Genomic DNA, 12,851 nt, shown 5'->3' with positions numbered 1-12,851 from the left:
CCTCTCTTCCTTGATGGCGGTCTGTCCACCCAGCCAGGGGCTCAGTTCTCACCATCAAAGGTTCGGGGGCTGAGAGACACCAGGGCATCTCCCTCCTGGGCTTGGTGGGGAGGGAGCTGGACAAATATCATCATGACGTGCCTACTGTGCACCAGGCCCCTGCTTGGCCCACGTGATGGAGATGAAGGGTGAGGGTCTAAGTCCCCCACTCCTCCTCTTGCCCAGGAGAGAGGGAGAGGGAAGGGAAGTAGCAAGAGAGGAACGGGGTGGAGGGCAAGCGTGGAGCCACAGGTCTGTTCGGGTTCAGGGCTCTGATGGTGGGTGCCAGGAGGGGGCAGTTGGTGCCCCTTCTGAGTAGCTCACTCCCCTCTGCACGGTTCCACTCAGCCACTTGGATCCTTGGGCCTGGAGGCCAGTGCTGGGATCTCATTCCATCCCCTGGGCTGTCAGCAGTGGCTGGGACAAAGCCAGGAAGTGGGCATGGGGACTCGAATCCCAAATCTGCCCTTATGGGCCATGTGACACTGGGCAGTGGCTTCACTCACCTCCTGAGCCCCAATCTTCCTATCTGCCACCCTGGTATCTTCATACCAGCCCAAGGGTTGATGGACACATCAGACAAGAAATGGAACTCAGTAGCACCTCGTTAGTTGCAAAATGCTGTGCTCACCGTCTCCTCATAGGAACCAGTCCCAGCAAGGCCGGATGGCCCACTGAGCCCTTCCCTCACCCACCAGGAGCTCAGGGCCAGAGCGGGTGCAGGGCAGGGGGCCACCGTCTCTGAGGTTGGGGGCCTCGCCTCTCCCTGGGGCAGAGGGGCCACAGGCTGACTCAGTGATGCTCCCAGTGGGCCAGCTCGTCCTCCTCACCTGTCCCTCTGCTGACCCGAGCTGTCTTCTTCCCAGGTGGTGACCATCGCTACATGAACAACTACAGTAACAGCTACACCAGCGAGTGGAGTGCTCCAGACGCCATGAAGAGATACTCCATGTATCTGACACCCAAGGGTAAGAGAAGGGAGCGGGTCTGCAGCTGAGAGCAGGTCCAAGAGAGATGTAGCCCGGTTCCCCAGGGGGCGACCCTCGTGGACTTGCCTGGGAAGGTCCTTGCCTGGACCTGCCTGTTGTTTAACGTCAAGTCATGTCTGACTCTTGTAACCCCAGGCACTGTAGCCAGCCAGGCTTCTCTGTCCATGGGGCTTCCCAGGCAAGAATACTGGAGTGGGTGGCCGTTTCCTTCTCCAGGGGATCTTCCCACGTCAGGGATCTAACCCATGTCTCCTGCGTCTCTACCACTGAGCCACCCGGGAGGCCCTGTGCCTGCTTACTGATGCAGTCACCAGCACCTCCTCTTGCTCTCCATTTGGCACCTGCTCCACTGGTTCCCCTGCCCTGTGCCACCCCCCACCCCCACCTCCAGCCCACACCTCCTTCTCTTTCCTTCCAGAGGGACTCCTGACAGTCTCATCCACTTCCATCCACCAGGCTGAGCTGTGTTTTGCTTCTGCTTAGATTTCTGTAGTCCTGGAGGAGGGCTAGCTCCTCCAGAACCATCCTGCTCCTCAAGGCAGTGGGGGCAGGGATCAAGGGCTGCTCTTGTAAATTCCTCACTCCCCCTCCCCCAGGCAGCCAGCTCTCCCTCCCAGGCCCGGGTGAGGGCCAGCCTGATGGGCGGCTGCCCAGCTGGGTGAGGGAAGAGACCAGCGCCGGCCTGTCCTTGCCCTGCGGTAGCCCGTCACATTCTTTGGCATCAGCAACAAACAAACCACTGTGACGCTTCTTACATAAGGGTGGGTGTGCCCGGTAGACAGAGGGGTGCATGCACGTGTGTGTTTGGAGGTCAGGGGTCAGGAGAAGAGAGGGTATGTAGGGAAGGGGGAGACAGGAGAGTTGGGGAAGACACCAGGGGCCGGGAGGGGGAGCCTTGAGGCCCTGGGCACTGACTCACACCCTCAGACACTCATGCACAGTGGGGAGGAGGGACCCCAGAGGGTATTTGGAGAGGTGAGCTCAGCAGAGAGGAACCTCGGCCGCCCCACCCAATGTCAAAACAACACCTGGGCTTCCGACGAGGCAGCTGGGCGCAGGTACCCTGCCCTACATTCCTAGTGGGGGCCAGCCAGGCGAGTTCTACTTCCTTCCCTCCCCCGGGGCGCTGTCCTTCGTGCCTAGTTCTCTGGGAAGATGAGCTGTGTTGATCAGCTGTCCCAGCATCCCCGGCTATGGTTCAGACCTTTGGCTCACCAGCTTCTGAGGACCAGACCCAGGGTGGTATCAGACCCCGACTGGCCCTGCGGGTCTGGCCTGCTCTGTTGCAGATGGAGGGCGGCCGAGTAATAATGGGGGGGGTTGAGGAAGGAGCATGGACCCACCCAGATGTCACTGGAGAGCCAGGGCCCGGTGGCCTTGGGCTGGTCACTGCCCCTTCGTATTCCTACCTGAGAAGGAGGGGGTTGGGCTCAGCTGCCAGGAGAGCCTCCAATTCTGCGACCGTGAGTCAGGTTGTGACATTTGTAGGCAGAAGAAACAGGTTCATCCAGTCTCTGCCCCTGCACCCGGGGCAGGAGGGAGGAGGAAATCTGCCCTCTGGGGGCTCCCAGGCTCAAGACAGAGACAAGGGAGGGGCCAAGGAGAGTCAGCACAGAGGTCAGGAAGCGGGGCCAGCGGCCCTAGTCCGGGAGCTTTGGGGCAGTAGGGCTGGGCAGTGAGACTTCTGGAGGAGAGGTTAGTTTCTAGGCTCCCTGAAAGAGGGGCTGAGGGCTTGGTAGAGAGGGCATGGCTGTGATGGACAGAGGGCGAGGGGCGAGAGGGATGGACTGAAGGTGTGAAGGTTTAGCATGCTTGCTCTCCTCAAGAACAGGAGTGGGGCTGGTTAGACAAGAGGGCAGGAGCCGATGCGCGCTCTGATGCACGCATGCGATGTCTTCATCTGTGAAGTGAGGGTGTGGAGCCCCTTTCTGCCTTTCTCCCCAGATGGTTGTGGAGCCCAAATAGGGGAGAGAGGGAAACCCATGCCATTTAGGGCCAGTCCCCGGGGAAAGCATACCCAGGTGGGGAGGTATTCATGGTCCCAGCTCAGCAGCCCCTCCAGCTGGCAGCCCTCACTGCACCGCCGCCCTCACGGTGGTCCTGCCCCAGCTTCCTCACAGACACCCCACCTCTCACCCAGCCTCTGGGGTCTCAGCACGCAGGGCCTGGTGCAGCAGGGCTCTGGTGACCCTCAAAGCCCCTAATTAGGATGCCCATACGTCTTAGTCCATTCAGGGCTCTCCAAGTTTACACTGGTACCCTCAGCCTGACTACAAGCATCATCCCTCACTCTCAAAACTGCTCCGATCTGAACGGTAAATTATGTGATCGCCTTATCCTAGACCCAAGGGTGCTGTTTTGGTGGTGGAATCCAGGTCCTGACCCAGGCTGTTTTGGGGGGGCAAGGATTCCTGCTTGACACCCCTGAAGTCAGAGCCACAGGCTCCCCGGCTGACCCAGACCCCCTTTCTGGGATGACAGCCCCCTCCTCATCCCCTTCACAGGTGGGGCCAGGACCTCGTACCAGCCAGCCTCCCCCAGCCGCCTCTCCAAGGAGAAGAACTTTAACAACCTGTATGGTACCAAAGGTAGGAGGCGGCTCGCGAGAGGGTGGCAGGGCCTCTGTGTGGGGCCATGCAGGCAGCAGGCGGGGGCTGGGTGACGGGCAGGGGGCTGGACTCCCCATACGAGGTGGACTTGGGGAGCTGAAGTGGGCTTGGCCTGGAGATGGGTGAGGAGGGGTCCTACCAAGCTTAGGGGGTGTTCATGTGTATGTGTGTCCGTGTGGTTTGCACGTGTGCCTGTGTGTACGCGTGTGTGTGACATCATTTGGCTGAGGAAAGGCAGCCAGGCACCTCCGCATCACTGGAATCCCTGAGTCCGTAAGGTCTTCTCCCTGAAGGATGAGTTGGGGAAAGCAGACCCCAAGGTGAGGTGTGTGAAGACTTCCCACAGCAGGTGGCAGGCCAGGTGTCCACAGGGGACCTTTCCTGATTTGTGCACTCCTGTGTCAGAAAGTCGGACACTGGTTAAAACAGACTAGGGTAGCAGGCAAGGAAAAGTCAGGTGTGCTATGGGATGGGCCATCTCTGCAGACCCAGGAGGTATGGTTGCCAGGAGGTAAGCGGGCGACTTGTCCTTAAGACCCAGAAGGGGTGAAATGGGGGTGGAGACGTGCTTCCCCAGGGAGAGCTGCCAAGTGCAGCGTCCCCTCCTCTGCCCAAAGTGCGGAGGGCACTGCTCTGCCGAGGGCAGGGCCCAGCCTTTGATGGACCCAGATTCGGGGGGCTCCTGGGTGTGTGCCACATGCAGATGGGGAGGGGACTCGGGCCAGCTCCACCAGAGTCCCTGGGGACACAGCACCAGGGGTCTGGAGAAGCAAGGAAGGAAGTGGGAGTGTTGGTAGATCTGGAGATCTGGGGGTTGGGGCACCGTGGACAGCGCAGTGCCCAGGCCTCTATGTCCAGGATTGGGTGTGCACAGGCACCGGACGCTGTGAGCTCTGTGAAGGCAGATGCTGGGTCTGTCCTGTTCCCCGCTAACACTTCAGGGTCCAGAAGGATGGGCTCAGCAAACACTTGTTTAATGGGAGGAAGAGGGGGTGATGAATGGATGGATGAGAGGGCAAAGAAAATGGCCCCTTGGAGCCTTGGGTGGGCATGCTTAGTGAGAGCCTTAATGCAGACTCTGTCAGAGATCCCTATGGGCGGGGGTTCATGATGGGGCAGACGGCCAGCCCCCCACCCCATCTGACCTTTGACCCCCCCCCAGGCAGCAGCAGGAGATCTCCAGGGCTGGGGGTGCCTCTGTGGCGTGAGCTCAACTGAGTGGAGCCGCGGTGCTCGGAGCTGCTGAAAGGGAGGGTTTGGAGTGGGCAGGCCTCCATGTGTGGGGGCCGGGGAAGGCTCTCGAATGCCCTCGTGGTGTCCCTGCCACACTGTCCCCAGTTCTCTTTATATCCATCTGCAAATGGACCATCACAGCCTGCTTCATCCTGGCACACAGAATTTCAGGGCTTGTAGCAGCTGTCTCCGTCTCCGACTTTTAGCTTGTGTTTGTGTTTATTTGTTCCTTCACTCATTCATTCATCCATCAGCCGGACAGTGAGCGCCTTCCAGGAACCAGGCTAGGTGCCGGGCACTGGGTGGAAGGTTGGGTCAGACGGGCACACCACCTGCCCCCACAGACCCAGTGGGGGAGATGGACCATTCAACGTGTAACTACAGTGTGATACGGGGCATGGGGCTGAGACACACGCTGACTTGGGGGAGATGACATGGAAGCTGATGCCTGAAGACCCAATGCATGAATTTACTAAGTGTCGGGGGGCAGGTGGACTCTCCTGTGCCAAAAGCCTGGGGCAAGAGTGAGCCTGGTGTGCATCAGGAGCTCAGGGCGCAGCCTGGCTGGGGTGTTGAGTGAGGACGGGAAGGGGACGGGGAGGGGAAGCCAGGAAGTGGAGGTGATGGAGAGGGGTGGGAGCATCAGGGGGGTCTTGTTAAGGACTTTGTTCCTTAATCTGAGAGTAAGGACAGGACGATGCTTTAGAAGGACAGCTTGATGGCAGGAAGGATTGGTCAGAGGTGTGATGAGGACTCAGCTGCCTCCTGGCTGGAGAGATTTGCAGAAATGGCCTCTGCTCATTGCCCAACCCCCACGTGCCAGGCCGCTCAGGGCTGACTCTGCTTCCTTTCCCCACCAGGTAACTACACCTCCCGGGTCTGGGAATACTCCTCCACCATTCAGAGCTCTGACGACGTGCCTGCAGTGCAAGGCAGCTCCTCCTTCTCCCTGAAAGGTGAGCTCACCCGCATCGGGCCCTTGCCTTCTGGGCTCTCTGTAAGCCCTGCCTTGGTCTCTGCTCACTATGCCCCGCCTCCATCAGGTCTCTGCTGTCAGGAGGGCTGGGCCACCGCATGCGGGTCCCTCAGGATGCACTGTGATACAGGGCTCAGTGTCGGGGGTGGGGGAGACACACCACACCCTCTGTACCCCGTGCCCCAACATCCCCGGGGGCTTCCATCAGGCTTAACTCCCGAGTCTTCCTACTGCAGAAAGTTTATTTAACTTTGTCACCCAGTGACTCCCAGCCTCAGGTGACTCTAGAACCCTGTGGCCCAAGCACCTGTCAGCCTCCCACAGAGCCAGAGGCCTGCCAAGTCCCCTCTGGGCCGGGCGGACTACGTGATCTCGAAGGCCTCCCTCCCGAGTCTGGTTCTGCCCCCAGAGCTCTTTGACAAGACTGAGTGGTCTATGCCTCCTGTCCCCTGGGGTTGAGGTCATTCCAAGGGGCTGGCCTGAGCCAGACCCCAGCTCCCAGTGGACCCACAGCCCTCACGTTTCTTCTGAAAGGTCCACGGGGCAGCTCTGGGGGTGGAGGCAGCAGGTCTATCTGCCTTCTAGCTGGCAGACCTCTGGCCTGGGAGCCTGGATAAGCAGGCTGGCTGGGCTCGGGTGGGAAAGGCGCAGGTGGACCCCCAGGCAACAGCCTCAGACAGTTGCTTATCCAGCTGCCCTTTCTGGGCTGGGTCCCAGCCTCTACCCAGGGTGGGATTCTGGGATCTACCCGCAAGGGGATATGACTAGAGGGTCCCAGACTGCAGGATCCCCAGGTCAGGGTTGCGATGGGACTTGCTCTGGCCTGTCTGGCTTCCAGCAGGTCCTTCCCTGCTCTCTGGTCAAGCGTGGCTCAAAGGCCACCAAGCAGGAAAGATGGCCCCCCCTTAGGTGTGATTCAGAGCTTTCCTGCTCCTCAACATCTCCCTGGCGGTCCACAGTCTGTCCAGGTGAGGGGCCCTTGCTCTAGGAGAGCCCCTCCTCAAATACACCAGGACCCTGGGACACCTGTTGTCATCTTCATGCAGATCTGCTCAGAACTGGCCTAGATGGGGGTCCTGGGCATGGGCTGCCCAGTGGCTCCCACCTGCATCTACTCTGGGGGTGCTGGGGAGGGCTGAGTGAGCGCTTCAAGAGCAGCAGTGCCCGCAGGACGGGTGACCCCTCTGGCCCCTGCTAGGACCAGTGCTAACGGCTCTCTCTCTCCTGGCAGGCACTGGGAAAGTCCCCTATCAGTTCACCACCTTGGGACAGGCCACCACAGAGTTTTCCAAACCACTGGACGGCAGTGGGCTGTTTAAAAATAATCCTGGTACCCGCCTGTTTTGCATCACCTCTCTTTTCTCTCCCACAGCAGGGCAACTGGGACATCCTATGGGGCTCTCTGCCACTTCTAGGGTGTCCTGGTCCCTCCCATCTCCCCAGAGCCCCCTGGCAGAGGATGCATGCCCCCCCACCATCCTAGCCTACCTGCCCCGGATACTCTCTGCTGTACAGGCTGGTCTCCTGGACCACACCCCACCCCACCCCATCTCCACCTCTCTCGTGGCTGGCCTGGGGTTTTCTTTCTGGGAACTGAGAAGTGACCTGAATTCCCCCCTTGTCTTAACCTCCCGCTCAGGACCTGAGGGACCCTCTGCTTCCTCCTCTCCTTCCAAGGCTGCCCCCACCCCCAGATGCAGGGAGACAGCCAGGTTCTCTGCTCTGGCTCTGCCTTCTTGCCAAGTGTCAGCCCTGGGAAGGGCCAGCCTCGCTGGCAGCCCGGCAGTGCTGCAGGTGGTTCTGGGCCTGACCAGCTCATTGCCCTTCAAGCAGCCCAGTGCAGGGCTCCAGCCTGCCCCTGCCAAGACAGACCTTATTAATTTCTTGAGCTCCTCTATGTCCAGATCACAGTCTATTCCTTCCCAGGCAGCCTCGTCGGTCTCTGCAGGCTGAGGGCTGATACTGCTTTTCACAGTTCTGTGGATGGAGCCCCTTACAAACCAGCTGGGCTGGGGCAGAGGGATGGGGAGGTGGGCTCAGACAGCGCTGCCCCGGACTAGCATCTCTAGGACCCCAGACCTAGACAGCGCCCCATGGACTTGCTGTTTGAAACCTGGACCACAGCCACATTACTGCCACTCTCTGGGCCCCAGCCTCCTGCTTGGGAAGCAGGAAAGAGGAAAATGAACTGGGGAGGTGGGACAAGAGGGTAGGTTTCGAGTCCAGCACACCTGGGCTCCAGTTCTGACCGCTGATTATTATCCGTGCAGTCCAGGACAACAGGAACAGGGAAGACCTAGGTGGAGTCCAGCGCAGTGCCTGGCCGGAGGCAGGCCGGGCGATGGGGAGCCTTGTCCATGCAGGGGAGGGGTCGGGGAGTTGGAATGAGCACCTCCTGGTGGAGATGGGGCAGACTGTGCTTATAAAGAGGCTTTCCTGGGCTTTGGGGAGGGAAGGAGAGGGGCCTCTGGGGTAAGCCTGCAGGGGTGTGGGTGGCGATCCCTGCAAGTGGTGTGATCCTGGCCTGGATTTGGGGTGATGCTCCCCTGCTGCCTGGCCCAGCCCACCTGGCCTGCTCCTCCTCCTTCTGTCTGCCTTGGTGCCTCCTCCCTCCGGCCCACCTCCTCAGGATTTTCCATGGCAACCCCCCGGCTACACTTGGTAATGGGCTGGATGGAGCTTGGAGGTCACTTTAGAGAGGGCATCTGTGCTGCTCCAGCCCTGAGCCCCCGACACCAGCCTGTACTCCCTCTGACTGGAGCCCCTTGTCTTCCCAGGCTACCCTTCCCTCATCAGGAGCCAGAGCCCCAAGGCCCAGCCCCAGACCTGGAAATCCGGCAAGCAGACTTTACTGGTGAGTGAGGAGCCCCCCACCTGGGCACTAGCATGTCCAGAGTGGGTCCTGAATGGGGCTCCCAGAGGCATCTGGTCATCACTTGTCCAGGGCCTGTGGGAACATGGTGATATCTCCTGGCCACAGGATGGAGAGAGGAGGCAGTGGCCTGAACACCAGCTTCCAGCAAAGGGTAGTAAAGAAAGACAAGGCCTGATAGGCAGGGGGCCTGGGTAAGCACAGATTTTCTGGGCCTTGATTTTCTAGTCTGTAAAGTGGGCAGTTTTTAAAATTTGCAGATGGTTGTTGGCTGCCTCTGCTTGTTGAATGGTGGACAAAATGCTGAATATGGGGGACTGGCATCCTGGACACGAGTCCCACTTCCCTGGGGGTGCATCTCTAGTTCTGACAGCATAGAGGCCATTGGGATGATAGTGTGGGTGAAACAGAGGCTGTGAAGTTGGGAATAGAGATATTTAAGATTCGATAGCTAATGTTGCTGAGTAGGGGCATCAAAGAGCAGGACAAGAAGGAGCATGGTCTTGGAGTCCAACCACCTGGTAGCTGTGGGACCCTGGATGAGTCAGAGCCCCTTTTGGGACTCCACAATGCAGTGCTGAGATGGGATTGATCTCTAATATCTGTAGATCTGACATACTGAGCCCCGCCCAAGACCTCAGTGATCAGGGGCTGTCCTTGATGGACAGCTGGAGGCTGGGCCTGTGGAGGCTGGGCCTCCTCTTGGGAATGCTCTCTCCCAAGGCCTTCGCCAGGCCCTGCTGAAGGGGTCAGTCAGCTGCCTTGGATGGAGGTGGCTTCTGTGTGCACAGGGCCTGGAGCCCCTGGCTCCCTGCTGTCTTTGTATTTGGAGGTCAGAACATAGAGATGATTTGCTCCTGGCTACAAAGAGTGACTGACGCTGGTTTAATTAGAAGAGAATCTTTAATTTGCTGGCGATGGAACTGAGTGATGGTTTGTGTGATTTGAACCAGGCCCGGGGCCACTGCAAGAGCAGGGCTGCAAAAAGCAGACATGGGAAGACAAAGGAAGGCTTCTGTTCCCGGCTCAGTCCTTCCCCACCCGCCCCTACTTTCCCACCATCCCAGAGCCCCAGTCCCAGCACAGAAGACTCGTCACCACCTTGAGATGCCTGGCAGGGCAGGGTTCTGTGGTCCCCAGCTGGCACCAGCACAGTGGGGAGGATGCGGGCAGGTGCTAGTATGGGCAGAGGCTGGCCTGGGAGTCAGGATGCCTGGGCTCTTGCCCCAGTCCTCTCACCAACTTGAGTCATTCTTCCCTGTGGCTCAGTTTTCCCATCTGTAACATGGGCAGATGGCCTGGATGACTTCCTAAGTCTTCTGACCTTCATGTGCTGTGACCCTGAGCCTGGGAGGAAACAGGTAGGGGATCGGTGTGTATGTGCTGGGAGCATCCTGCCCAGATGCCGTGGGGCTCTGTGCCCACCCACCGCTCAGCTCTCAATAAGACAGCACTATTCACTGACCTGCCATCCATTTGCTTGACCCAGCCTTCCTTTAAGAAAGGCTTTGGCCATTTCTGGGCCTACCCACTTCACCTTACTGACTCTTCAGGAGTCCAGGCTGGCACCTGGGGATCAGGAGACTGGATCCAAGCCCTGCTCTCCTGCTAAGCAGCTGAGGAACTTTGGCCATCTCTCCCTGCCCTGAATCTCTGTCTCTTCCATTGTTTAATGAGTGGTTTAACCAAGGCCAGAGCTAAGTTCTCTTAGCCCTCGCGTTCCACAGGCCCCCAGTTCCACGGTGGACCAGATATAGGCAAGGAGCTACTGTAGACACAGGTGTCCAAGCAGGCAGGCCCAGGGCAGCAGCTGGGGTCGCCCTTGGGGTCTCCTGAGGTCAGTGTGGTGTGAGATGGGCCAAGGCTCTGACCCAGTTCAAGGGCAAAGCCACTTCCGGAGACCCTCTAGGGTCCAGGGCACTCTCAGGGGCAAGCTGCAGCTGAAATGTGCTCTGTTGCAGCCTGGAAAGTGGTTGCTCAGGGCCCTGATGAAGTGATTGGGAGGAGAGGGGCGTGCTGATTTCATGAAATTGCTGCAGGATGTAATACACAGGGCTGGCAGGAAAGTTGTCACCCTCTCTGTCCTGAGAGATGCTTTCTGAATCCTGATGAGGGGACCAGGATGAGAGAGGTGGAGGGGCTTGCAAGGGGGGAGGCCCCCAGTCTGTGTTGGGCTGGGGGTGGTTCACCCTCTCCACACCCCGTTCCGTCAGGGAGAATGATGCAGAGAGCAGAGGCCAACCCCTGAGACTCAGAAGTGCTATGTTGCCATGGGTGGAGGCGAGGGTTGAGTTCTGGAGCCAGGTTGCTGGGGTTCGAATCCCAGTGCCTCTGCTTACTAGCTAAGGGACCTTGGGCGAGTTGCTTAGCCTCTCTGTGCCTTGGTTTGTTCATGTATAAAATGGGTTTCCTAATAGTAACCCACTTAATTGGGTGGTTGTGGAAATTCAGTGAGTCCTTCTGTGGAAAGCCCCACACCAGGTCTGTAGAGTAGAGAACGCTGGATGAACGGGAGCTACGATGGTGCTGGGAGGGGCTTCCTGGGCATGGAGAGAGCGTTTGACCAGGCTGAGGCTCAGGCTCACCCGTCAACTGGTGGAAAGAATTCTAATCAGGATGTGAACCCGGAGACTGTGATACCACTGGCGCCCACCCCAGTCCCAGGGTAGATGGAGCTCACAGGTTAGGCCACAGGGCCCTAAGGGTTATTGGGGTTCAGACCACTGCTGCTTCCTGGTGGAGGTGAGGGTGTGGGGTCTGGCTGGCGGGGACGCATGCCATCGGACTTCCTAACCACTCTCCTTTTCCCACACAGTCGCACTACCGGCCCTTCTACGTCAACAAAGGCAACGGGATCGGGTCCAACGAGGCCCCATGAGTTCCAGATGGGCTGGAGCGAGGCCCCGCCACCCCCGCCCTCCCCGCCGACTGCTCTCGCTACGCTTCTCATCTGCCCTCAGCCCGTTAGCTCAGGGCCGCCTGGCCGCCCCCTTCCTCCTCGTCAGCGTGCTCCATGCAGGCCTCTCCTGCTCTGTAACTAAGGGTCACCATCTTTCCTGTGCTCGGATGGAGGTGGGAGACAGCTGGGCTTTTCTCCCCTAACCCACCACTCTCCTGCTCTTGGGCAGGATTCTTGGGACCGGTGGTGGGTGCCTACGCAGTATTCGCCCACCTTCCCTGCCCAGCCCTGCTGTCTCCAGGCCTGTTGGCTACTTCTCTCCAAGGATCCCTATGCCACAATGCAGTAAGTAGGCACCTGGCCACAAGAGCTGCCTGCCTCCCATCCACATGAGCCACTTCTTCCTGGCAGCTTGCCCCCCGACCCAGGAGAAGACTGGCTCCATGTGCCCTGCTCGGGTCCTGCTGACCAGTGCCCAGCCTGGCAGGGCCGCAGCCCTTGGCCCCCACAGACGGAAAGCTCCCAGTGCCCTGGGGTCACCCTGCCCAGCCTTGGGTCTCCCCACATCCACCGTGAGTGTGTGGTCCCTGAGGACGGGCTCCCCTCGCCGCCAGGAGGACCTTCGTCAGGATAGCCCTTTCTTCTGAGATAAGCCATTCCATTAGCTGTTGGCATGACATACCCCACCCAGGAAGACAGCTGCTGGCCCAGCCTCTCTGAGGGAAATGTAGTTTACCTGCAGAATTTCATTAGTTCCATAATTGTGTTTCTCCCTGGCAATGGGAAGCGAGCAGGCAGGTGAGAGTGTGGCGGGGCTGGCAGCCAGAGGCGCTTATATTCAAGGGTGCCTACACCCTGCCCGCACTACTGCCCCCACCAGAGTCTTCCTCCTCCCGCCGACTGCTCTCCACGTTGCATGTTGTCATGGGGCCTCCTGGAGAGGAGCCCAATCCAGGAGCACCAATGCAGGGTCATCCCTCCTCTCACTGATCCCTGCCAAGGGCCATGGGGGCCTCGGGGAGTGGGGCCAGCTGTCAGGGGTGGGAGGGGGGACGGGAGGAAGGGAGGATGGGGGGAGGCACGGGGGAGGGAGACATTCAGCTTGGGCTTTCCCCTCCTGAATAAACCATTGATCATTCACTTCTTTGTACTGAACCACCATTTCCCTCAGGGTCACCAGAGGGACTGGCTGCAGTTCTTCTGAACCCACTTTTTCCACCGCTGATGAGTATGT

General features: G+C 59.2%; 1 protein-coding gene across 1 annotated transcript in view; it reads left to right on the top strand.

Moving 5' to 3' along the window:
• The window catches only part of TRIM29 (tripartite motif containing 29), a 26,902-nt gene extending 15,283 nt beyond the window's left edge, over positions 1-11,619 (top strand). The window contains exons 6-10 of the mRNA XM_010830472.1: positions 906-1,007; positions 3,533-3,616; positions 5,731-5,826; positions 8,624-8,700; positions 11,534-11,619. Coding sequence (XP_010828774.1) covers positions 906-1,007; positions 3,533-3,616; positions 5,731-5,826; positions 8,624-8,700; positions 11,534-11,596 — 422 coding nt within the window. The 3' untranslated portion in view covers positions 11,597-11,619. The remainder of the gene's footprint in view (positions 1-905; positions 1,008-3,532; positions 3,617-5,730; positions 5,827-8,623; positions 8,701-11,533) is intronic.
• Positions 11,620-12,851: the final 1,232 nt, after the last annotated feature.

The sequence above is a fragment of the Bison bison genome, unplaced genomic scaffold (genome assembly GCF_000754665.1).
Source record: "Bison bison bison isolate TAMUID 2011002044 unplaced genomic scaffold, Bison_UMD1.0 scf7180017864518, whole genome shotgun sequence".
NCBI classification, from domain to species: domain Eukaryota; kingdom Metazoa; phylum Chordata; class Mammalia; order Artiodactyla; family Bovidae; genus Bison; species Bison bison.
The sequence above is the reverse complement of the archived record's forward strand: the minus strand, read 5'-3'. Positions and strand labels throughout refer to the sequence as shown.